Source organism: Anolis carolinensis, chromosome 3 (genome assembly GCF_035594765.1).
Source record: "Anolis carolinensis isolate JA03-04 chromosome 3, rAnoCar3.1.pri, whole genome shotgun sequence".
Classification (NCBI taxonomy): Eukaryota; Metazoa; Chordata; class Lepidosauria; order Squamata; family Dactyloidae; genus Anolis; species Anolis carolinensis.
Window position 1 is genome coordinate 193,883,923 of NC_085843.1, and position 23,948 is coordinate 193,907,870.

General features: G+C 37.1%; 2 protein-coding genes across 2 annotated transcripts in view; both read left to right on the top strand.

The window, feature by feature from the left end:
* Positions 1 to 23,948, top strand: part of dmbt1 (deleted in malignant brain tumors 1) — a 279,374-nt gene that overhangs the window by 121,735 nt on the left and 133,691 nt on the right. Inside the window, exon 39 of the mRNA XM_062976978.1 lies at positions 7,503 to 7,687. Within this exon, the coding sequence (XP_062833048.1) occupies positions 7,503 to 7,687 (185 nt within the window). The remainder of the gene's footprint in view (positions 1 to 7,502; positions 7,688 to 23,948) is intronic.
* spadh (spermadhesin family member) lies at positions 549 to 23,420 on the top strand. The gene is made up of 12 exons (XM_016991941.2): positions 549 to 623; positions 2,382 to 2,405; positions 5,457 to 5,471; positions 7,071 to 7,218; positions 7,503 to 7,687; positions 8,082 to 8,114; positions 10,563 to 10,595; positions 13,712 to 13,735; positions 15,287 to 15,328; positions 16,371 to 16,521; positions 21,049 to 21,236; positions 23,353 to 23,420. Exons 1-12 carry the CDS (start codon positions 578 to 580, stop codon positions 23,403 to 23,405), a joined length of 942 nt encoding a protein of 313 aa, XP_016847430.2. The 5' UTR covers positions 549 to 577; the 3' UTR covers positions 23,406 to 23,420.

Below are 23,948 nucleotides of genomic sequence, written 5' to 3' on the forward strand. Positions count from 1 at the left end.
TGCTTTATGTTCCTATTGATCCTGGCTATATATTTTTATCTTTCTGGGCAGCTACATGGGAACAAGTAATTCTTCTACAACAATCTCCTTAATTTTTGGCGGCTAGCCCATAATTTTTCATTCTGTTGCCTTCTATGAAACAGAGTAGTTATTCTGTGGAGATACAGGAGAAATTTGTGTGCATACCTACTGATATCATTAACAGGTGACTTGAAGGCACACATACAGGAATCACTTTGATATCAACTGTACTTCACAAGTCTTTTGGCATATTTCCTTTTGGAAAACGTATATCTGTGAAAAAAGGAAAAGAAAGTGACAGCTTGGTTTCATACTGAAAACTGTTTATACAACAGGTATAAAAAGATAAGGGAAATGGCACAGATATGCACCTGTATTGTTGGCAGATCTTAACAATCATTGTTTGGCATCTCGAAAGGTCTTTCCAGAAAACTTCCTTCTCCATGAGCTAAGTAAAAAGGGTGGATCAAATTTCAGACCTTGCCAGTCTATATATTGCTAAGCAGATCCAGTCTGAAAGTTATTTCTTCTCTTCTTCATCTGGAACCAACACAAGATGGATCACAGTGTGATCTTCCTTTGGGTGCTGCTTTCAGCTGCAGGTAATATGTCAATGGTGGTGATGGGAATATTTGTCCCATTCCTTTCTTCCATTTTATTTATATGAATTCAAACAGGTGCCTAAACTGAAATAGGGAATTAGGGAGCTGAATGACAAATACAGTTGGGCCTCTAAATTTGCAGATTTGACTTTTGTGGATTTGAGTATTCATGGGTTTGATAAAAATGTTATCTCCAGGAATCTCTAGATCATCCAGTACAACTCTATGGTCAGCTTCTGCAGGAAATTGATCATAGGGTCATGCTGGAAAATCTAGAGATTCCTAGTGAAAATGCCTCTTTATGAATCTCTAGTCCTCCAATGGGATTCCTTGGGCAACTTTTGATGGAGTTGTTCTGTAACAAAGATATTCCCAGAGAGGTGTTCTCTCAAGTAAAAAAAAACAATTCAGTTTTTCACTTTTGTAGGCATCCTATTCCCACAAATCCAGAGAAAATAGAGGGTTGACGGTATCACCGTTTTTAAAGTGTTTATACATTGTAGTGCAGTATTAATAGATGTAGACTTCACTATGAAAAATTAATTATTTGCACTTCTATATATTGACTAGTTATTCTATGAGTTTGGAATACCTACATAAAATACCATGAACAATTATTTGCAAGTGAATCCCAGTGCACACAGCAGAACGTGCATTTGATCAGGCTCCATATATTCAATTGAAAGCAACACAATAAGTTAGGGTGTAGTCAAAATTCAGTTTGAAGCCATTTTAACTGCCATGGCTCAATGCTATCGTAGCCTGGGATTTGTAGCTTGGTGAGATGCCAGCACTCTTTGGCAGAGAAGACTAAATATGTTGTAAAATTACAGCCTCCATGACTCTAATGCATTGAGCCATGGCAATTAAAGTGGAAGCAAACTACATTAATTCTATAGTATAGATGGTCATGAGTCCCCCTCCTCCCCATTGGATTTAGATAATTGGCTCCAGTAGATTTAAAGATAGAGTAGAGTCTTGTGCAAGGCTATGCGCCATAAATAATAATGAGAAATCATGAATGGCTGAAGAGGAGTGGTTGGGATGCTGATCCTCAGATGGTATTGACAGGTAGACAAAATTAGTACAGCTAACCCTACCCTGATCTATTTTGCATGAACATGTCTCAAATACTGATCAAACTTACATCAGCATATCTAGAATTTATGATCTTTCTAATCAATGCCATAGGGATAGAAACTTCAGTGCTAAGTCCAGGGTAAGGTGAATTCTGGAAGCTGAGTCCCAACACACGTGGTTGCCCCAGTCCCCAGTCCAAGTAGTTGCCACTTCAACAGAAAGGAGGAAAACATGAAAATGAACAAAATCTGGCTACCAGTATTAAAAAAAACCTCAAAAATCAGAACAGTAAATAAGAAGCAACACTCTGAGACATGGGAACTAGGGGCAGCTAACAAAGGATGCCCCCAGGCAGAAAGTAGCCAGTAGATGAAGCCATTCAATGCAAATTAGGGTGATTAACTGCAACATTCATGCTGGCCTCCAACTGACAAGAGTTCTTCCCTCACCCTGGACTTCCCACAGATATATATAAACCTTCCTTGCTGAGTTTCTCCATACTTTACAACCTCTGAGGATGCCTGCCATAGATGTGGGCAAAACGTCAGAAGAGAATACTTCTAGAACATGGCCATACAGACCAGAAAACATACAACCCTGTTTTGACTCTTGTTTGGAGGAAAGGCAGGATATATCATAATGATAATAATAATTTTATTTGATTTCTTTTGCTTGCAGCTTCTCAAACAACAAGAACATATGGTAATTACTATTTTTATTATTGTATTTTTATTAATGTAATTGATTGATATTTCATTGCTGTTTTTAAAAGATATATACCGAATTGTTGATTCCAACAAGAGTAAATTTAATGAATCAATAGTAAGTCAAGGAAACACCATTGTTTTAGCTGGGAATAAAAAGAGTTTGCTTTTTTAAAAAAGCTTCAACTAACATCATGCATTGCAGCTACATATAGTATAACCCTTTTTTTCCATGGGACGTGTGTTCCCAGACTTCATGAAATGCGTTTGTAATTGTGAATCTTTAACCTCTTCACAACTAGAGGATTTCTGTTGCCTCCCTTTAAGGTTAGATAAATAAGACTTGCTCAAGATCACCTAGGGCCCTTCCACACAGCCATATAACCCAGAATAGCAAGGCAGAAAATCCAACAATATCTGCTTTGAACTGGGTTATCTGAGTCCACACTGCCATATATTCCAGTTCAAAACAGATAATGTGAGATTTTATTCAATTGTGTGGAAGGGGCCCTAGTGTGTCTCCACAGCTAAGCAAGATTTGAACCATGATCTCCTAGTCCAACACTGATACCACTACTCTATACTTTCTCCCTTAACAAACCATATCCCTAACATATATTTGTTTTATAATATGTTGTCGAAGGCTTTCATGGCCGGGATTGTTGTATGTCTTTCGGGCTGTGTGTCCATGTTCCAGAGGATGTCTGCCATAGATGTGGGCGAAACGTCAGGAGAGAATACTTCTGGAACATGGCCACACAGACCGAAAGACATACAACAACCCTGTTTTATAATACTTTGAAAAAACACTTTAAAATTATCCCAAATGAAGCTTCCTATTTTATCTCTTTGTGCTAATCAAGAAACTGAGATACTTTACTGGAGCTGGAGTTATTTGACAGTGTTTTGGTGCAATAAATTGGAACTTAAAATGCGTCAGAGAAATGCATGTTGTGCCAGTTACAACAATGTGAAATACTTTCTTGAACGTTCACAAAATCCTTCCTTTGTGATACAGTAATAATGCATCCGAATGCATATGTGGGTGGTTGATAGTTATAGCAGTTACAACAGGATGTGGCTACACAGTTTGTATGAATCTATATGTTGTTTGATTGTTAGCCTAAATCCAAGACCATTCCAGTAGCTATCCAGTAGTAAGATTGGGGGCCCTTCCATACAGCCCTATATACCAGAATAACAAGGCAGAAAATCCCATATTATCTGTTTGTGGACTCAGATAACCCAGTTCAAACAGATATTGTGGGATTTTCTGCCTTGATATTCTGGGTTATATGGCTGTGTGGAAGGACCCATATATGAAAGTATAACATTTTCAGCTTTCTACTAGTTTCTACAATTTCTATAAAATGTAATAAATTATATTTATTTTTCATGAAGCTGACTTATTTCTAATTGGTGGCCTATGCACTTATATAAACAAATTGTTTTCTGGGGTGTTGTCCTCTGAAGATGTTGTTGTCGACCGCGTTTTAGGTGCCAGATGTTCCCGCGTTTCACCAGGATTTGTTACCGAGCTCTGATCCGAAGTGCAATACCTCCAGAACTCCTCCCACCTGGGTCTTAACAACGGAACCGGTTCCTTTTCAGGGCGTCCCCTGTTTCACGTTGGCGCCTTTCCTTCGAGGAGCTAAAAATCTGCTTCCTCCTATCTGGCTCCTTTGTTCAGTACCCTGAATCAGATCTAGAGAGAGAAAGGGACTGCCAGAGAAATTTGGATGTGAAATGAGGTCAAATTGTTGGTCGGAGGGCCCTCCTTGCAGCCGTTTCTCTCCCCAACCTGTTCCAGAATATCTGGACCAAGGTCGCCGCTTGGAATTTTAGCCTGAAAATTGATTTTTTTGGAACTTCCAAGCAAGTGCCTTCGTGGTAAAGCCAAATTATGTTGTCGACCGCGTTTTAGGGGATCGGGCCCTTAAGGAGAGACCCGATCCGGTCCTGAGAGAACGGACCTTGGCGAAGCCAAAAGGAGAATTACGAGCCGCAATACAACCTGAAGCCAAAATGAAGAAGGTCCGCCAAAGTTGAAGGAAAATCCGCGAAGGAGCCTTTATTGAGCAATTCAGCTGAAGAGGACCCTAGTAGACCGAATGATCGCTACTAGAGTCCTCTTCAGCTGAATTGCTCAATAAAGTCTCCTTGGCGGATTTTCCTTCAACTTTGGCGGACCTTCTTCATTTCGGCTTCAGGTTGTATTGCGGCTCGTAATTCTCCTTTTGGCTTCGCCAAGGTCCGTTCTCTCAGGACCGGATCGGGTCTCTCCTTAAGGGCCCGATCCCCTAAAACGCGGTCAACAACAATGTCAGGAAAAATGTCAGGAAAAAATGCTGTTAGAACATGGCCATGCATCCTGGAAACCACACAACACCCCAGTGATTCCAGCCATGAAAGCCTTTGACAATAAATTGTTTTCTGCAGCCAGGGAATGTGAAAGCCCTCCACAATCCAACAGGGCCAGCATTGCATCATGGCTTCAAAATGCAGCAATTTGTAATTTGTAGAAATAAAACTTATAGTTTTATATTGTACTAATTCATCTGTTTGGAATTGCTTTATATTTAGTAGAGCGTCACTAGATTGCACTTGTGACTAATGACCTGCCTATCAGGCTCTTTTGAATCAAAACCATATTGCATTCTATCCATTCCAATGGTTATACTGCACTACATCTCTCGTGTCTTTCTTCTTTTTGAAAGTAATCTAAACTTGTGTAATTTTAAATGGATTTTTTATGTTTTAACTATTGTTTTAATTACAATTGTTTTATAATTGTTGTATTTGGCATCTAATGGTTTCTGGCTGTAAGGCCGCCTTGCGTGCCCCCCCCCCCCCCCGGGTGAGAAGGACGGGATATAAATGAGTGAAATAAAATAAATAAATAAATAAATAAATACAAGTATTTTGCCACATATTAAAGCATCCCAGATAAAGCATCCCAGATAAATCCCAGTTTGAATTTCAGTGAAAATGTACTCACTACAACCTTTCTTTTATTTTTTTTCCTTCCTCCCCAACACTCCTGTCACAGAAATACCTCCTACCAGTAAGTATGATAAATTCTTCTCTATAGAATAACACCAAATTCCAGATCTAAGCATGTAGAGTGTCACTGGAGTCTCCTCGGAGAGATAGGACAGAATATAAATAAAGTTATTTTTTATTATTTATTTCTTTATTTAAGCATGCCAGTATTGCAAAATCATTAATTTGGGAATGTTTCCTTGTGTGTTATATAGCTTGATTTGTCCCTAGGAACATTTACTGCCATCCTTAGAAGCACATGTAGTCTTCGATATTTTCTTTTCCCCTCCAGACAGCAGAAGCAAATTACTTCTAAATCAGTGGAGCAGTAAATCCATGTTTTAGTTAAAACTTTAAAGGGGTTGTCAAAGGCCCCTTCCACACAGCTGTATAAAATCTCACATTATCTGTTTTGAACTGGGATTTATTTATTTATTGTATTTCTATACGAAGGGGAACTCAGAATGGTATACAACATGGCAAAAATTCAATGCCACCAATATACATACCTATAAAATACATAACGTTAACTAAAATCAATAGCATATAAATATGAATTAAACCATTTAAACACTATATGTATGGTAGTGTGGACTCAGATAACCCAGTTCAAAGCAGATATTGTGGTTTATTTGCCTTGATATTCTGAGTTATATGGCTGTGTGGAAGGACCCAAAAAGACTGGATCTCTTTGTAGGCTATCCTTCATCACTTTGGATAGATCTGTTGTAGTTTGGATTCCTGGGTGATTGTAACTTCTCGCTGAGTGTATCTACTCTGTATAAATAATGCAATTTGATTTCACTTTAACTCCCATGACTCAATGCTATGGAATTCTGGGATTTCTAGTTTGATTTGGCACTAGCATCCTTTGGCAAACAAGGCTAAAGAGATAAAACTACAAGTTCCATGATGACATAGAATTGAGCCATGACAGTTAAAGTAGTGTCAAGCTGCATTAATTTAATTTAATTTAATTTAATTTACGACACCATAAAACTGCTGGCATGCGAAGAGTAAGGAGGAAGTACTATGATCAAAGGACTCAATGTCACAGTGGATGAAGCAGCAGCTTCCCCTGTGGCTGGAATAGAGCATAACCTCATGAAGCCGGAAGTTGGAAAAATGTTAAATTGCCTCTACTGTCTGTCTGTGTTGTATGTCTGATAATAGCATTGCATGCTTGTCATATATATGTGCATTGTGATTTGCCCTGAATACCCTTTGGGGTGAGAAGGGCAGAATATAAATATTATTATTATTATTATTAATAATAATAATAATAATAATAATAATAATAATAATAATAATAATAATAAATTCTACAGCCAGTTGCACCAATGATGTGATGGCCAACTTCAGATTTTTCTGACAACTCTATTACTGTCTTGCTGCTACAATTTGATATATGCTAAAGGCCATTGTTTTGAAAGCAATTTTGCCCTAATAATCATTTCTGTTGCTAGATGTAATTCTTTTATAAGTACTATGATAGGAAATATTTAGAAAAATATTGGTGTCACACAATTTTTCTTTGCTTTGCATTAAACCAGGATATGTTCATTTCTTTGCAAGAACTTTTCTCAATGTATATTTATTGTTTTTGTTTTACATTTGTCAGCAAACTATCCTTGTGGCCAGGCCTTCTCAGATTCCTCTCGATCATTTAATGGTCCATATTATGACGGAGGTAGAAATGTCTTAGAATGTCTCTGGACCATTGAATCCAAGGATAACCTGCCAATAAAGGCAATAATTGATTATATAGAGTAAGTACTCTTCAGATGAATGTCATTCAATTTTTTTCTGTTGTTAACATTTAATTTTATTGTTACATGGAAGATCCTTTTGATTTACTACAATTCAAAAACATACAACTTTACATTCATGACAAATTACTAGGTCTCTGGAACATACATAAGAAACTGACTTGGAGCACAATTTTACTTTTTGTGTTAATATATTTGAATGGGAAAACATTCAGGAGCTGTTGATTGAAATAATATATATTTGTGTTCTGCTACCTAATGAGTATGAATGTCTATCTCAACAGATTAGACTGTGATCGTGAATATATTAGCATATATAATGGAGAGGCACATCGTTCAAGACTCCTTGGAAAGATATGCAGTGGTTCCAGTCGGACATTTGTTTCATTTTCAGGCACTATGTCAGTTTTGCTACACAGAAACTCTGACTTCACCGGTCCAGGATTTTTTGCCTACTATGATATAGGAGGTAATCACAAAATTCATATATTTATTGCTTAAATTAAATTTTAACTTGTAGAGTGAAACGGAATTTCAGCATTCAACTAATATCATTCAACTGATATCAGAAGGGCAAAATTAGGTTTTATGTTCCCTAATGATATGGTGAAAACAGGAATGGGAAACAAATGGACCTCAAAATGCTTTGGGCTCCAACAATCATCAACCCTTAGATTTGGGTGTGTTGCAAACGCTGAGGAGAGTTACATTTTGGAAACAGTTTGGGAGGGAGGCAGAAAGGGGAGGCATACTTTTAATTGGAATTGCATAGCAATCCCTTGGAAAAATATAATTATGGTCATGAAGGTATTATCAGACCATTAATAATTTATTTAAAATGTTTTGCCTCCTTTTGTCCATAGAACTGGAAACCACAACAGTCCCTGGAATCCCAGGTAATGCTATCAGCTTATTTCTTATTTGTCTGGAGTTTAAGGGGACAGAAGCCTGGATTAGAAGGTTAAATTCTTTAGCAATCCTAACAAAACCCTAACAAAGCTGTATGCTGGTTACTACTGCTAGCATATTGTGTTAGACCCCAAATCCCAGATGACCACCAAACCCTCAAGTCTTCATTTTACATTTTCATTCCCCCCCCCCCCAATAAGTCTAAAAATATGTATTGTAGAGAATCATAGCATCTGTGGGTAATTTGCTTTCTCCCCTAGCTTTTTTCATGTATTTTTAAAATGTTTTTATTAAGTGCTTTTAAACATAAAAAGAGTGAGAACAATAATAAGTAAAGAAAAGAAAGTGAAAAGGAAGTGGTGGTACTGAAAAAAGAGAAAAACATTTTTAAAAAGTATAAAAATAAAAAGGAGAGAGATAAAAAAAGAAAAAGAAAAAAAGAGAGAAAAAATGTTCTTCCCGTCTTTTCTTCTAAGTAATAAGTTATTTTATATTTATTATCTTTTATATATCCACTCCGTCTTTATCTATATATATAAAAAAGGTAATGAAATTTCAGCCTAGGACAAAACAACAAAACTACACATCCCAGAAACACTAAACTTGGCAGCACAACCCCTCATCCATACCTCTACGTTTATACAACAAAAAGCTCCAGCTACTCCACAAAATGGCCAGGCTTTGAGACTGCAAGGCTATTCACTGCTATTCCACCTGGCCAACAAAGGATTCCCATAAGCCACAGCAACGCGTGGCCGGGCAAAGCTAGTGATTCTATATTTTTCTTCCAGCCTTCAAGAGCCAAGGTGGTCTGAATTATATAAATTCTAAGTCCTAAGAATGGCCTTCATAGGTGGGAAATGCTAGTATCTCTATAAAAAATATCTCTTGTTCTATGAAAGTTGTCAATAATGTCCATTCTGTTTCTTTTGTTGGTTTGCCTTGGTGGGTTTTCAGATAGTAGGTCAGAATGTCCTTATTTTTTATGTCCAATATCTTTAGAATCCATTCTTCTTTGGTTGGTATTTCTGTTGATTTCCACTTCTTTGCACATACTATTCTAGCTGCTATAACAAAGTAATTAAATAAAATATCTTGATTCTTGTTGAGTGTCATGTTGGTCATTCCTAATAGAAAATACTCAGGTTTCAATTGAATATTTGTTTTGATTATTTTTTGTATTATTTCATGGATTTTTTTCCCAATAGTCCCTTGCTATTTTGCATCCCCACCACATGTGGAAGAAAGTGCCTACCTGTTTTCCACATTTCCAACATTGATCCTTTACATTTTCATAGCACTTTGCCAATTTATGGGGGGGTCATATACCACTGGTACATCATTTTATACCAGTTCTCCTTCAAGTACAATTCAACTTGTTCCATATCTTCTCCCATTCCTCCATGTTTATCGAATGTCTCAAATGTGAAGCCCATTTTATCATGCAGTCCTTGACTTGCTCTGTTTCTGTAACACATTGTAACAGGATTTTGTAGTTTTTAGTTATAGCTTTCCTTTCTGTAAGCATAATTTTGTCCCAGGGAGTGTTTGTTTCTGAAAAACAATTTTTTTTGTCTCTATTAAAGTATTCTTCGATTTGTCTGTATTGGAACCATGAAACCTTTTGGAATTGATTCTTAATTTTTTCTTGAGTTTTCAATGTATAGGCCCCATTTTGTTTTCTCAAAATATATTTGTACGTTGGCCATTCTTCCCATCTTAACTCTGTCCTTTGTGTCATTTCTATTGGGGATAACCAAAGAGGAGTTTTTTAAAAAAAATAAATAAATCTTGTTTTATATTTTTCCCATATTTTAATGAGGGCAGATCTAATAAAGTGATTCCCCAAGTTTTTTTTCAACTTTCTTCTTATTGTACCACATATAGGCATGCCAACCATATCTTAAATTGAATCCATCCAAAGTTAAGTTTTTGATTTTGTTTAAGTTTGACCAGTCTTTGATCCAGATTAGGCCACTTGTCTCATAATATATTTTTAGGTCTGGTAATCCCTGGCCTTCTCTCTTTTTTTCGTCAATCAGATTTATAAATTTTATCCTTGATTTTTTTTCCCGCCCAAATAAATTTAATCATATCTGAATTCCATTTTTTAAATATTTGATCGTTTCTTATAATGGGAATCATTTGAAATAAAAGTAAGATTTTTGGCAGAACGTTCATTTTAATAGTAGATATCCTTCCGAGGAGAGACAGGTTTAGAAGTTTCCACGGTTCCAAATCTTTTTTTTTAATTTCCCTCCATTTTTCTTCATAATTATTCTTTAATCGTTGTGAATTTTTGGGTGTAATGGTTACTTCTAAATATTTTATTTGTAATTTTTATTTCTGTTAATGTTCCCAGTTATTATGGTCATGAAGATATTACCAGACCATTAATAATTTATTTAAAATGTTTTGTCTCCTTTTGTCCATAGAACTGGAAACCACAACAGTCCCTAAATTCACAGGTAATGCTATCAGCTTATTTCTTATTTGTTTGGAGTTTAGGGGGACAGAAGCCTGGATTAGAAGGTTAAATTCTTTAGCAATCCTAACAAAACCCTAACAAAGCCGTATACTGGTTACTACTGCTAGCATATTACGTTAGACCCCAAATCCCAGATGACCACTAAACCCTCAAGTCTTCATTTTACATTTTCATTTCCCCCCATAAGTCTAAAAATATGTATAGTAGAGGATCATAGCATCCGTGGGGTAATTTGCTTTCTCCCCTAGTTTTTTTCATGTATTTAGGGGGACTGAATGCTGACCAAAAGGTCGCTCGAAAGGTCAGAGGTTCGAATCCGGGGAGTGGGGTGAGCTCCCACTGTTAGCCCCAGCTTCTGCCAACCTAGCAGTTCAAAAACATGCAAATGTAAGTAGATCAATAGGTACCGCTCCGGCAGGAAGGTAACGATGCTCCATGCAGTCATGCTGGCCACATGACCTTGGAGGTGTCTATGGACAACACCAGCTCTTCAGCTTAGAAACAGGGATGAGTACCAACCCCCAGAGTCAGACACAACTAGACTTAATGTCAGGGGAAAACTTTTACCTTTAAAAACACACACACTAAAATGTCATGCCACACACAGTTCTTTCACAAATTTTATTACTAATTTCAATACTAAATTCATGACCAATTTCTTTCTTATCTGGTTCCACTTCAACTTGCACTTGTAACCAATTATGTAATTCTAATATACCCTATGTACTCATAGCAAAAACACTGAGTTGACTTATACACATACTTCATCTTAACTTGTAAAAAAACCATTCCCTTCTCTGAGTAGAGTGGTGAACATGAGAAGCTTAGTTCATCTGGGGAGAATCTAAAATAAGCACCAATTCCCGCTGCTCTTTTTGCCCTGGAGCCGTTTCTGGCCTTTGTGAATACCTGAGTATGAAAATGGTCCCAAGGCTGCACTGGTTTCCCCCTTCACCCCAGAATGACCCTCAACCTATCCACGAATCATTTCAAAATCCATAATTCCCACCCCCGCAATTTATACACAAGGTCAACTTATACATGATTATATACAATAAGACCTAATTGTGTGTTTTTAGAATTAGCCCAAGGATGGCATATTATAAAGTTTTTGTTGCATAAGTGGTTGTGCAAAGCAGTTGTGCACAACAGGTTTTGCAACTGGTTACATGGCCTTTTAGAAAGCCAATGAATTCCAAACTATCTTCCTAAATCCTTCTGTTGAAAGCTCTTGAAGTAAAGCATGTTTAAACTGTCTACTTAAACAGTTAAGCAGACATGTACTCTATCAAAACAGCCAATTGCCAGTTTGTATAGCCAATTATTTCAAGATGTTTCCCTGCTATTTTTGAGTTTTGGGTGTGCGCGCATAGATTTCTTGTTAGTTATGTAAGCAACAGCTTTTCCTCCTAAAGATATGTAAATAATTAGTTTGATCCATAGATATTGTCAAAACTAATGCCACAACTGATAATCATGAAGATCTTGTTGGACTTTGACATTCATGTAAAATAGAAATATATTTGTTTTAATTTGTACAGTTGCAATTCCCTTTCTAAGTTTAGAATAAAGAAATAATGCCAGTTCATTAAAATCTGATCTTATAGATTACATTGGACAGTTACACAAATGTGTATCAGTGATATTATAATTTGCTTAACAGTTTAATTTTTAATGAAGAGACTACTAGTGTGTACTATACTTTTTTACTCACATTCACATATACTCATGAATAATACATTATTAAGAAATGGTCTTGCTATGTTTGGGAAGTTGTGCAAATGTTGGTGAGATATATTTCAAAGAAGTCATAGTCATTCTTTAAATATAACATAGGCAAAATCACAAGGAAGGAAATACAGTAGAGTCTCACTTATCCAACATTCGCTTATCCAACATTCTGGATTATCCAACACAGTCTGCCTTTTAGTAGTCAATGTTTTTGTAGTCAATATTTCAATACATTGTGATATTTTGGTACTAAATTCGTTAATACAGTTATTACTGCGTAGCATTACTGCGTATTGAACTACTTTTTCTGTCAAATTCGTTGTTAAACACGATGTTTTGGTGCTTAATTTGTAAAATCATAACCTAATTTTATGTTTAGTAGGCTTTTCCTTAATTCCTCCTTATTATCCAACATATTCGCTTATCCAACATTCTGCCGACCCGTTTATGTTGGATAAGTGAGACTTTACTGTATTTCTTTATCCCTCCCTATTAGTTCTTGAAATGTATTTCCAACTTTATGCTATTGAAGATCAATTTTACAGTACTCATTGTTCATTTTCTGATTTAGTTGGAGATATTACCCAACAATTGCCAATTCTACCATGTTTTTACAAGTTTATTTGGAGCAAAATTTACACTTAGTTGTTTAAAACATTTAGCAGCATCCCAATTCTATTGTGTGCCTCTGTGCTATGTGTGTCCAAATCTAACAGTATTACAGCTCAGTTTTGTAGGGTTGGGCTTGTTGAATAGAACTGCTTGTGGGCACTTAGTTCCTATCTTTATCCCCTAGCACTGGCCTTTTGATCTTTTTTCCCTACAATATTTTTATTGTTGTTATAACATCTTGCTTATATTTAGTTTCCATTGGTGCTCATGCTTATACACACTTCATTTCATGTAACATTTCTTGTCTGGACCTTCTTTTTTAAAATGCATCCTTCTCTTCGATAACATTTTCATTGTTAACACTCCTCATTCCCACCGCCATCACCTGTCCCCTCTGACCACATATTTACCCTATATTTTTATCTTTAACCATGCACACTGATGTTTTGAGCTATCTGGATTGTCTCAAACCTCATGCAATGTCTCAGCAGTTTTTGGCTCTGAAAAGAGAAAATATCTGGTTGAGGAAAAAAAAATCTAGAATGATGAAAAATAGAACCAAAATCCTTGGTATTCAAATTAATTTCATGTTTTTTCTACTTCTGCAATTTATTGTGTGTGTGTGGGGGGGGGGGGGTAGAAATAGAATTTGCCTCTATTATTACAGATTTGTCACTTGTTAGTATTCTGATTGATAAGTGAATCTAAATGGCATAAATTGTCTGATCAGTGTTCCCCTTTCTTTACTAACAGCAAAAGAAACCCGCAGTTCTACAGGTGAGTCCTGTGATTTCCTTTTAGAACCAGCTGAGAAAAATGCCCTCTCTTAGACTACAACTTCTAGTATGCCTCCTCACTGGCTAGGGTGGATATGATGCTGGACTTGTAGTTTACCAGCATCTGGAGAATTACACATTGTTCCCTTTATGACTTCAGTCCCAAGCCCAAATCATTCTAAATAGCCATGGTGTTTATTATATATATTCAAGTATAAGTCTAGAAATTTTAAATAACAACATAGAGCAGAGGTTAGAGATTCTAAATCCAGGTGGTACAATTCCTTCAAATCAGTCCTTTTCCAACTCCTTCAAATCAGTCCTTTATTTGCAACACAACTCCATATATAAACACAATATGGCAGTAAATTGTTCCTCTTTGGGCACTTCCAGACAGGACTTAAACCCATGCCAAAGCAGATTAAAAAACTCACTTTGACCTGAGTTTGAGTCCCCACAAGCCCTCAAAACCCAGACTTTCCCAGGAAGGGAGGCTACTTGCCATCCCAATTGTCATCGGGAAGGCATGCATCCCCCCCAAAGCCCCCCAAAAACCGATAAAAAGTTTTAAAACCCCTTACATTATGTTCCTCCTGGCACAAAGAAATGACATGCCAGGAGATCAGGAGGAGGGGGAGGAAAATTTTTTGTCCAAGACTGGCATATTCTGAGAAAAATGTGCACATGACAGTTTTGTGGATGAAGCTAATTTCTTTGCATAGGAAATAGCATTTTCTGAATATGAAATTTTCCAAACAGAAATTCTATTTCCTAAGTGGAAAAAAAATGGTGACTGCACACAAAAATGCAGTACTTTGGGACCTAGTGTGTTCAAAGTTCTCACAGCAGAGATTTGCATAGAGAAAAGTATTTTACATACTGTAAACAGCTTTTTCTTTTCATAAAATTATTTCTACATTCAACTATCATTTTTATGTGGAGAAAACACTTTACCTGAGCAGAAAATGCTATCTGTTAGGAAGAAAACCCACACACACCAACTTTTGTGCTGAATAAATCCTGAAACCTGTGTGGTTTTCAAAGACTTTCCTGAAATGCGAAGAAAACTGCTAAAATTACTCATTGGCTTTTTTAGAAGAGAGTTAATAAAGGATTGTATCCCTGTTATATTTCTATTCATGGCATGGGGTGCTTTCATTGTTTGACAGAACCTCTGTGTTATTTGTGTCCAAATCTAGTAGTATTATAGCTCAGTTTCAAATCTAGTTTGGGCCAGAAAAGAGAGAACGGGTTTGCCTGAAGAAAAGAAAACCAGAATTGTAAAATGTCCCCTTCCCGAATATTAAGAACCTAATCTGGATATCCTTGAAGGCATTAGAGAATGAAATATGACTTTCCAATGTTATGCAACAGGAGAACACTCTTAAAGGACTTGTTATTGATTTTTGGATGTAGTTGGAGAAATTGCCTAATACGGTCAATTCTCCAATATTTACCAAGTCAGTGTTCTAACTTATCACTACTGAAAAAAGGTTTACATGATCTTTAGTACTCTCAATTAATATTTCATTCCATTAAATATTTTTATCAGCAATTCCCTGGAGTACACATGCCCCTGAATCCTTCACATCAGGTAAGTCTGTTGTTTACCTTGCTTGGTTTGTCAGTATCTTTGTTTATATCAATCTGTCATTCTATAAGGAGCCCCGGTGGCGAAGTGCGTTAAAGCGCTGAGCTGCTGAACTTGCAGACCGAAAGGTCCCAGGTTCAAACCTCGGGAGCGGCGGGAGTGGCCGGTGTTAGCTCCAGCTCCTGCCAACCTAGCAGTTTGAAAACATGCCAATGTGAATAGATCAATAGGTAACGCTCCGGTGGGAAGGTAACGGCGCTCCATGCAGTCATGCCGGCCACATGACCTTGGAGGTGTCTACGGACAATGCCGGCTCTTCGGCTTAGAAATGGAGATGAGCACCAACCCCCAGAGTCAGACATGACTGGACTTAACGTCAGGGGAAACCTTTACCTACCTATCATTCTATAAAGGTTTTAAATACAGCTATACAATTTTAGTTGTCTTTACTTTGCAGAAATATTTTAACTATAAATGGAAGTATAAAATTTTGACAAGGAGACATTGCTTACTTTGTGAAGTATTATGCAAAAGCAGACATTAAGTGGACAACCTATTTTCCCTGTATCTTTTATTTGTCACATTCAGTATCTTCACCTGCTAAAGAATCCTAAATTAGTACCCAGAATTTCTGGTATTTGGAAATCAGCAAATTTGAGTCTCCCGGGAGGATATATTATTTGTGTATTTCTTTCTTTATCCATTTATTATATTATTAGTGAGCTTTCAGATTTGTGATTTGTGGGTGAAAGGTGTCCTCGGCAACTAGGTTGCAATAATTATGGCCAGAGTATTTTGAGTTTGGATCAAATTTTCTAGACAACCACAGAAAAACTAGGTTTATCTTTTCCGATTTTCTTGTCCTAATCTGCATCTTTGTGGGTCATGTACTGGTTTTCAACTTTTCCACATATTTCCTTTTAGCTGTTTTAAAGTTATACTTGTATGGATTTGGGAGAAATGTCTGCAGTGGGATGTAATAATGTTAGAGGATATTCATTTCTGGGCTATTTGAAAGTGCAAATGTCTTTCTTCTGTCATGCAGGCTTTCACTGTGGAGGGCTCCTCACGGATCCAACTGGATATATCTATGGCCCATATTATCCTGGAAATGGTGCAAGCATGGAGTGCATTTGGGAAATTCAAACAACATCCTATAGTCATATAGAGCTTGATTTTTATTATGTCAGTTCCAAGTAAGTATTTGCCACTGACATTATTACAAGTCCCTGTCCTACGTATATGTTGATTCCCCTGCTGTGTTTTTGCAGCCACTGAAGTTTTCATAAAGTATAGCCTGTTTCTTTTGATAACAATGAAGCACAAAAAAGCAAGGAACAATATCTTGGCCATGTTTAGAAGTTTTCAGAGCCATTGTATTGATGGTTTCTTGAGATTAAGGACCTAATCATATTGATGTCCCCCAGCTTTTATTCCTTTTTGCCGGAAATCACCAGCTAAATAGAAGGTATGTAGCTCTATTTGAGCTGCCCAAAAGACAACTTACCACCCATTGTTAGCAAAAAAGTGTCTTGCGACACTTTCAGCCAGAAACGGGATAAAAGGCGATTATCCTGAGATTTCCTTCCTTTGTACCAAATCAGTGACATTGTCTAGCTACCCCCATTTTGAAATGAGAACTCTCATGATTAAGGTACGTTGTGGATGGGGCCCTAGTTGTGTGCCAAAGGCACATTTACAATTAGAGTTGTAAAGGTCGATTGAGTCCCAGGAATAATAATAATAATATAATAATAATAATAATAATAATAATAATAATAATAATAATACTTTATTTATATACTGCCCTATCTCCCGGATGGGACTCAGGGCGGTTTACAGTCATAAAAGCAACACAACATTACATAACGACATAACACACATTATTAAACAAGGTAAAATAGTACAATTATAACGATAAATCACACTTACATGACCAGATCAAGGGGACAGGAACCATAAACCCAATATATTAAAATTTAAGGAATGGATCCTTACATTAAATTTCTGGTTAAAAATGATTTTCGCCCCCGTAAAATTTGCTCCCTTAGCATTAATTGATGGGTTCCATTCTAGATAGAAACTGGGTTTCTCACAAACTACTATTATGGCAATGGGATATATGAACTCAAAAAAGGAACTACACCAGTGAGCTATAGATAATGAGTTGTAGTACCATGTAAGTGCAGCTAGTCTACTGTATATCCTGAATTCAGAGACAGTCTTTTATAGTAGCAAGTTATTTTTATATTTTAATCCTTCCAAAATACAGAAAAGCATTCACCCTAGAAAAATTTAATGTATTACCTTCAGTCTTATTAGAGGGGAGGTATAACATTGTCCCCTATGATGCATACCTACATCCTTGTGTTGGCTCAGTGGAGACAATTTTTGTGTGTGTGTCAAGAGCAACTGGAGTTGCTTCTGGAGTGAGAGAATTGGCAGTCTGCAAGGACGTTGCCCAGGGGACCCCCGGATGTTTTGATGTTTTTACCATCCTTGTGGGAGGCTTCTCTCATGTCCCCGCATGGAGCTGGAGCTCATAGAGGGAGCTCATCCACGCTCTCCCCGGGTGGGATTCGAACCTGGTATCCTTCAGGTGAGCAACCCAACCTTCAAGTCACAAGGCTTTTATCCCCTAGGCCAGGGGTCCTCAAACTTTTAAAGCAGAGGGCCGATCCACAATCCTTCAGACTGTTGAGGGGCCGGATTATCATTTGGAAAAAAAATGAACAAATTCCTGTGCACACTGCACATGTCTTATTTGTAGTGCAAAACAACAACAATGAAAGAACAATACAATATTTAAAAATGAAAACAATTGTAACCAACATAAACCTATCAGGATTTCAATGGGAAGTGTGGGCCTATTTCTGGCCAATGAGATAGTCAAGTGAATTAGGATTGTTGTTGTTGTTGTTGTCTGTCTTTAAGTCATTTCAAACTTTGGGTGAGCCTAAGTCTAAAATTATTTATTTATTCATTTACTATATTTATTTATTACATTTGTATCCTGCCCTTCTCACCCTGAAGGGGACTCAGAGCAGCTTTATGTACATACAATATATTATATTATTAGCACAGCACAATATTAGCTATATATTACTTTATTGAACTATACCACTATACTGTAATATTATGAGTAATATTAAATGTAATATAGAATATATAATTAATATTATTATGTGGTATTATTATTAGTGTTATATTGTATTACATTATAATATTCTTATCAATATTATATGTATATACAATATATTATATTATAAAACTGAGGGCGGGGGCCAGGTAAATGAGCTCGGAGGGCCGCATCTGGCCCCCGGGCCTTAGTTTGGGGACCCCTGCCCTAGGCCATCGGAGGCTCCAAGACATGTATTGCTATATTGTTCCTTCTACTTTGGCTTCTGACATGCTTTTATCCACACTTTTCTACAAAGCAATCCTGGAAGAACTGATGAGTTTTACATACAATCCAATGGTAACAGTTAAAGTGGCCAGCTTTTCTGCCACAGCACTTACTTGTTGGCACAAACTGACATCATAAACTTAAGGGAATTTTTACCTGTATTTAATAATACAGTAGGGTCTCACTTATCCAACCTTTGCTTATCCAATGTTCTGTATTATCCAACGCAGTCTGCCTTTTAGTAGTCAATGTTTTTGTAGTCAATGTTTTCAATACGTTGTGATGTTTTGGTGCTAAATTCGTAAATACAGTAATTACTACATAACATTACCATGTATTAAACTGTTGATTTCTGTTGATTTGTTGTAAAACATGATGTTTTGGTGCTTAATTTGTAATATCATAATGTAATTTGATGTTTAATAGGCTTTTCCTTAATCCCTCCTTATTATCCAACATTTTCACTTATCCAATGTTCTGCCAGCCTGTTTATGTTGGATAAGTGAGTCTCTACTCTATTTATCTTTATATAATCTTCTTCTTCTTCTTCTTCTTCTTCTTCTTCTTCTTCTTATTATTATTATTATTATTATTTGTTCTGTTCTACTTGTTTGTCTGATCTGTTGATCATAATAAATTTATTCAACTAGTTACCCGCAATAGAGAAATGTAAGTGCCTGGGTATCTTTTTAAAGAAGAAAGTCCATTTCAAAATGCTTTAATTTCAATCTCTTTTTTGCTCTTTCCAGTGGCTACTAATTACTTGTGGCAACCTGTTTCACACAGTTACTCTTGGAATGACACTGTATGGTGATATACTGGCAGTCCAAGGCTAGATCTACATTGCCATATAATGCAGTTTGCATTTGCATTATATGTTCAATGTAGACTAATGTAATGCAGTTCAGTGCAGTTAAACTGCATTATATGGAACTACACTAACCATATAATGCAGTTCCAAACTGCAGCTCCAGTGGTTTCCTGCCTGGTTTGTGGTTTCTGGATCTAGTGGATGGTAACAACTCAGATGACAGTCATTTTAAGAAAGAAATGAATTGAGAGTGGAGATGTGGCAGGAAAGAAAGCAGAAGCTAATTCTTCCCTTACCTAGTGTTTCAATTGAAAACATCTCTGCTCAACCTTGACAAAGACATATCTAGAATTATCAGGGGATAGAATTTGCAGAATATAAAATATATAAGGACCCTTCCAGGCAGGCCCTATATCCCAGAGTCTGATCCCAGGTTTTCTGCTTTAAACTGAATAATATGAGTCCGCACTGCCAGATAATCTGGGATAAACAGAAAACCTGGGATCAGATCCTATGATATAGGGCCTGTCTGGAAGAGCCCTAACAGAGTCATTGCTGAAAATCAGTTCGGTCAGAAGTGAAAACTTCATCTCTCTGCAGAATGACCCTTGATTGGTCATATCAAAATCCATAATTTTGGCAAACCCGCCCCCTCCCCACATTTTATATAAGCTGACTTACACATAAGTATATACCCTGTTTCCCCTAAAATAAGACATCCCCAAAAAATAAGACCTAGTAGAGGTTTTGCTGAATTGCTAAATATAAGGCCTCCCCCGAAAGTAAGGCCTACCAAAGTTTTTGTTTGGAAGCATGCCCGGCACCCACCAAACAAAAAAGCCATAGCACGCAGGATTGTTAAATGTACATACCAGTTGTATATGGAAATCATGGTAGTAACAAGACATTCTTGACAAATGTCACAGTTTGTCTGGTATGGTTATGTTGGTTTGTGATGACAACTACTGTACAGTATTTTGTTCAACAATAAATGTGAATTCTTCTTCATGGAAAAATAAGACATCCCCTGAAAATAAGACTTAGCACATCTTTGGGAGTAAAAAATAATATAAGACGCTGTCTTATTTTCGGGGAAACACGGTATGATAGTGTTTTCTCTCAATGGAGAAAACCCTGCATATCTGCCACACATTCTCTTTCTATTTGAGAATTAATTTTTTTTTCAAGTACTTTTGTTTTCCATAGAGGACAGTCCTCTCCAAACTAACAATACAAAAACCTATCCAAATGTAAACCAAATACATAATTTAGGATAAAATACATTCAGAAAGGCATACCTAGAATCCTTAGAGGCCACAATTTTCTCAATCCTTGCATTAGTTAAACCAGATGGGAAAAGAAAACAAAAAGTTGGCCTGTTGGAAAGAATAGCCTGAAAAAAGATGTATCAAAATGTTCTCTAAACAAAAACACTCATTTTGAAGTAAGCAATTGTTTCTACTGGAATAACATATATAAATAAATCTTGCAAATTTCCTCCCACAGTTTGAACTGCAGGACTGGCTATGTCGAGGTCTATGATGGTGCCTTGGGTTCAAGAAAACTTGGAAGAGTTTGCTCTGGTTCCAGATTTGTCTACATATCAACATCAAACAGAATTACAATTGTTCTGTACAGAAATTCCTATCAAGCAGGGGATGCTTTCAATGCTTATTACTATTCCTTTACAGCAGGTAAAAATAGCAACTTGCCAGTTTCCTCTTAATAAATGAACATATTTATGTGGAATCTGACCGTTTAAGGGCCAAGACCTGACAAAAAGTAGATTTGGATGAAATGTAGAACCCCAACTATTTTAGTTTTCCAATATATTTGACCACTGTAAAATGTAAAAAAAAAAAATGACATATCACTTTTAATGTGCAGTAAAGCTCAAAGAGTATTTGCTTGCATTCAAATGTAATTCAAGGAGAGTCCAGTCTTTCCATGGGCAAGCCTTGGGGACCACACATATGTGCATAACCAGTCCCAAGCGAGGCTTGCTGTCATGAAGAACAGAAAAAAGAGCAGGCTCCATCAAATTAACTTTTTCTGTTGATTTGTTGTAAAACACGATGTTTTGCTGCTTAAAGTAAAATCCTAATGTAATTTGACATTTAATAGGCTTTTCCTTGATCCCTTCCTATTATCCAACATTTTCACTTATCCAATATTATGCTGGCCTGTTTATGTCAGATAAGCAGGACTCTATGAATAATAAGGTAAAGGTTTCCCCTGATGTTAAGTCCAGTCGTGACCGACTCTGAGGGTTGGTGCTCATCTCCATTTCTAAGCCGAAGAGCCGGCGTTATCCGTAGACACCTCCAAGGTCATGTGGCCGGCATGACTGCATGGAGCGCCGTTACCTTCCTGCCGGAGCAGTACCTATTGATCTACTCACATTTGCATGTTTTTGAACTGCTAGGTTGGCAGGAGCTGGGGCTAACAGCGGGCGCTCATTCCGCTCCCGGGATTTGAACCTGGGACCTTTCGGTCCGCAAGTTCAGCAGCTCAGCGCTTTAACACACTGTGCCACCAGAGGCCCCAATAAATAATATGAGTAAACATTACATTCTGCCAGTCTGCTCTCAAGCCATTCTTTGTTTTAAAAAAAAAACACAGATGGTTTGCAATAAAATTATCTTGAAGATTACAAACACACATACAGGCAGTCCCCGAGTTACAAATATCTGACTTACAAATGAGTCATAGTTACTAACAGGGATGAGACAACAGAAAGTGAGAGAAATTTACTCCTCGAAAGAGAAATTCACCCCTTAAAGAGTTATCATGAGGAATAGGTGTCTCAAGTGAAGCTTTCTCGCCAATCCTTTTTTCCGCAACAAGCCTAATTTTTCAAAATTCAACTATGTCAGGGATGGAAAGTAAGGTGAAATCTTCCTAACAGGGACACAGACACCAAAACAAAGACCATAGGGGATGTTTGTCAGATGTCTGTAATTTGGGAACTGTCTGTATGTCTATTTGTAATATTCAAGATACAGTAGTTTTATTGCCAATCTTCTGTGTGTTTTTTTTTTAAAACAAAGAACCATTTGAGAGAAAACTGGCAGAATTTAATGTTAGTTTGTTGAATCATATTACTCATATTTAAAATATTTAAATATTTAAAATATTAAAATATTTAAAATATTTAAAATCTAACATTTTAAATTTGATTTTAAATATGAGCCCCGGTGGCGAAGTGCATTAAAGCACTGAGCTGGAGACTGAAAGGTCCCAGGTTCAATCCCCGGGAGCGGTGTGAGCGGCTGCTGTTAGCTCCAGCTCCTGCCAACCTAGCAGTTCGAAAACATGCCAATGTGAGTAGATCAATAGGTACTGCTCCGGCGGGAAGGTAACAGTGCTCCATGCAGTCATGTCGGCCACATGACCTTGGAGGTGTCTATAGACACCTTCCAGGTGAAACAAAAAAAAGCAACCATTGGCTGAGTAGAGGAATGGAAGGCATTCCAATCTTGGTTAATCAACGGGAAACCTAAAAGAAGCACTAAGGCCCTCCACTCTCTCCCCCTCTTCATCCGGGGGAACATAAATGAAGCACCAGTGCCCTCCTGCTTTCGATCTGTTTGAAAGTAAAGTAAAAGGTTGTGGCAACCTGAGGCGAACAGCATCCTGATGCAGTATTGGTGCTTTCCCATCTCTGATGAATGACCCTTGAAGTATCCATAGTATTATCAAAATCCATAATTTCCCCTTTAAAATCTGCCCTGGACTTATATGGTAAATTCTTCTGAAAGCAACTAACAGGTTTTTTTTTTGTTCCCCCCCCCCCCCCTTTTTGAATAGCTACCTCTTCAGAACCTATGAGGACAAGTGGTAAGTCTATGCCTTCCTTTTAGCTATTCCCAATGGCTATGGCACATCTTCTTTCCTTCTACTTCTTTTTCTTAATTATTACATCCCATCTATTTCCACTCTGGGATTCAGAATAGCATGCAAATGTTAAAGCAATTGCAGCTAAAATGTTTCATCTTTTCTACACAAAAGCGAAACACAGTTACTGTTTCATTTAGGCCGTAACAATAAGTAAGTACTGACAGAGGGCTGCTCTCCCATTATAGCTGATGTTTACCAATGGGTCTTAATAATAATATTAATATATGTAACGATAGTTATTCTGGGACCCTAAGCTGAGTCTGAGAGAGGAGTGCCTCCCCATTACATCTGATGTGTATCAATGGGTCTTAATAATAATATTAACATTCATATTAATAATTATAGTTACTCTGGGACCCTAAGCTGAGTCTGGGAGAGGAGTGCCTCTCCATTACATCTGATGTGTATCAATGGGTCTTAATAATAATATTAACATTCATATTAACAATTATAGTTACTCTGGGACCCTAAGCTGAGTCTGGGAGAGGAGTGCCTCCCCATTACAT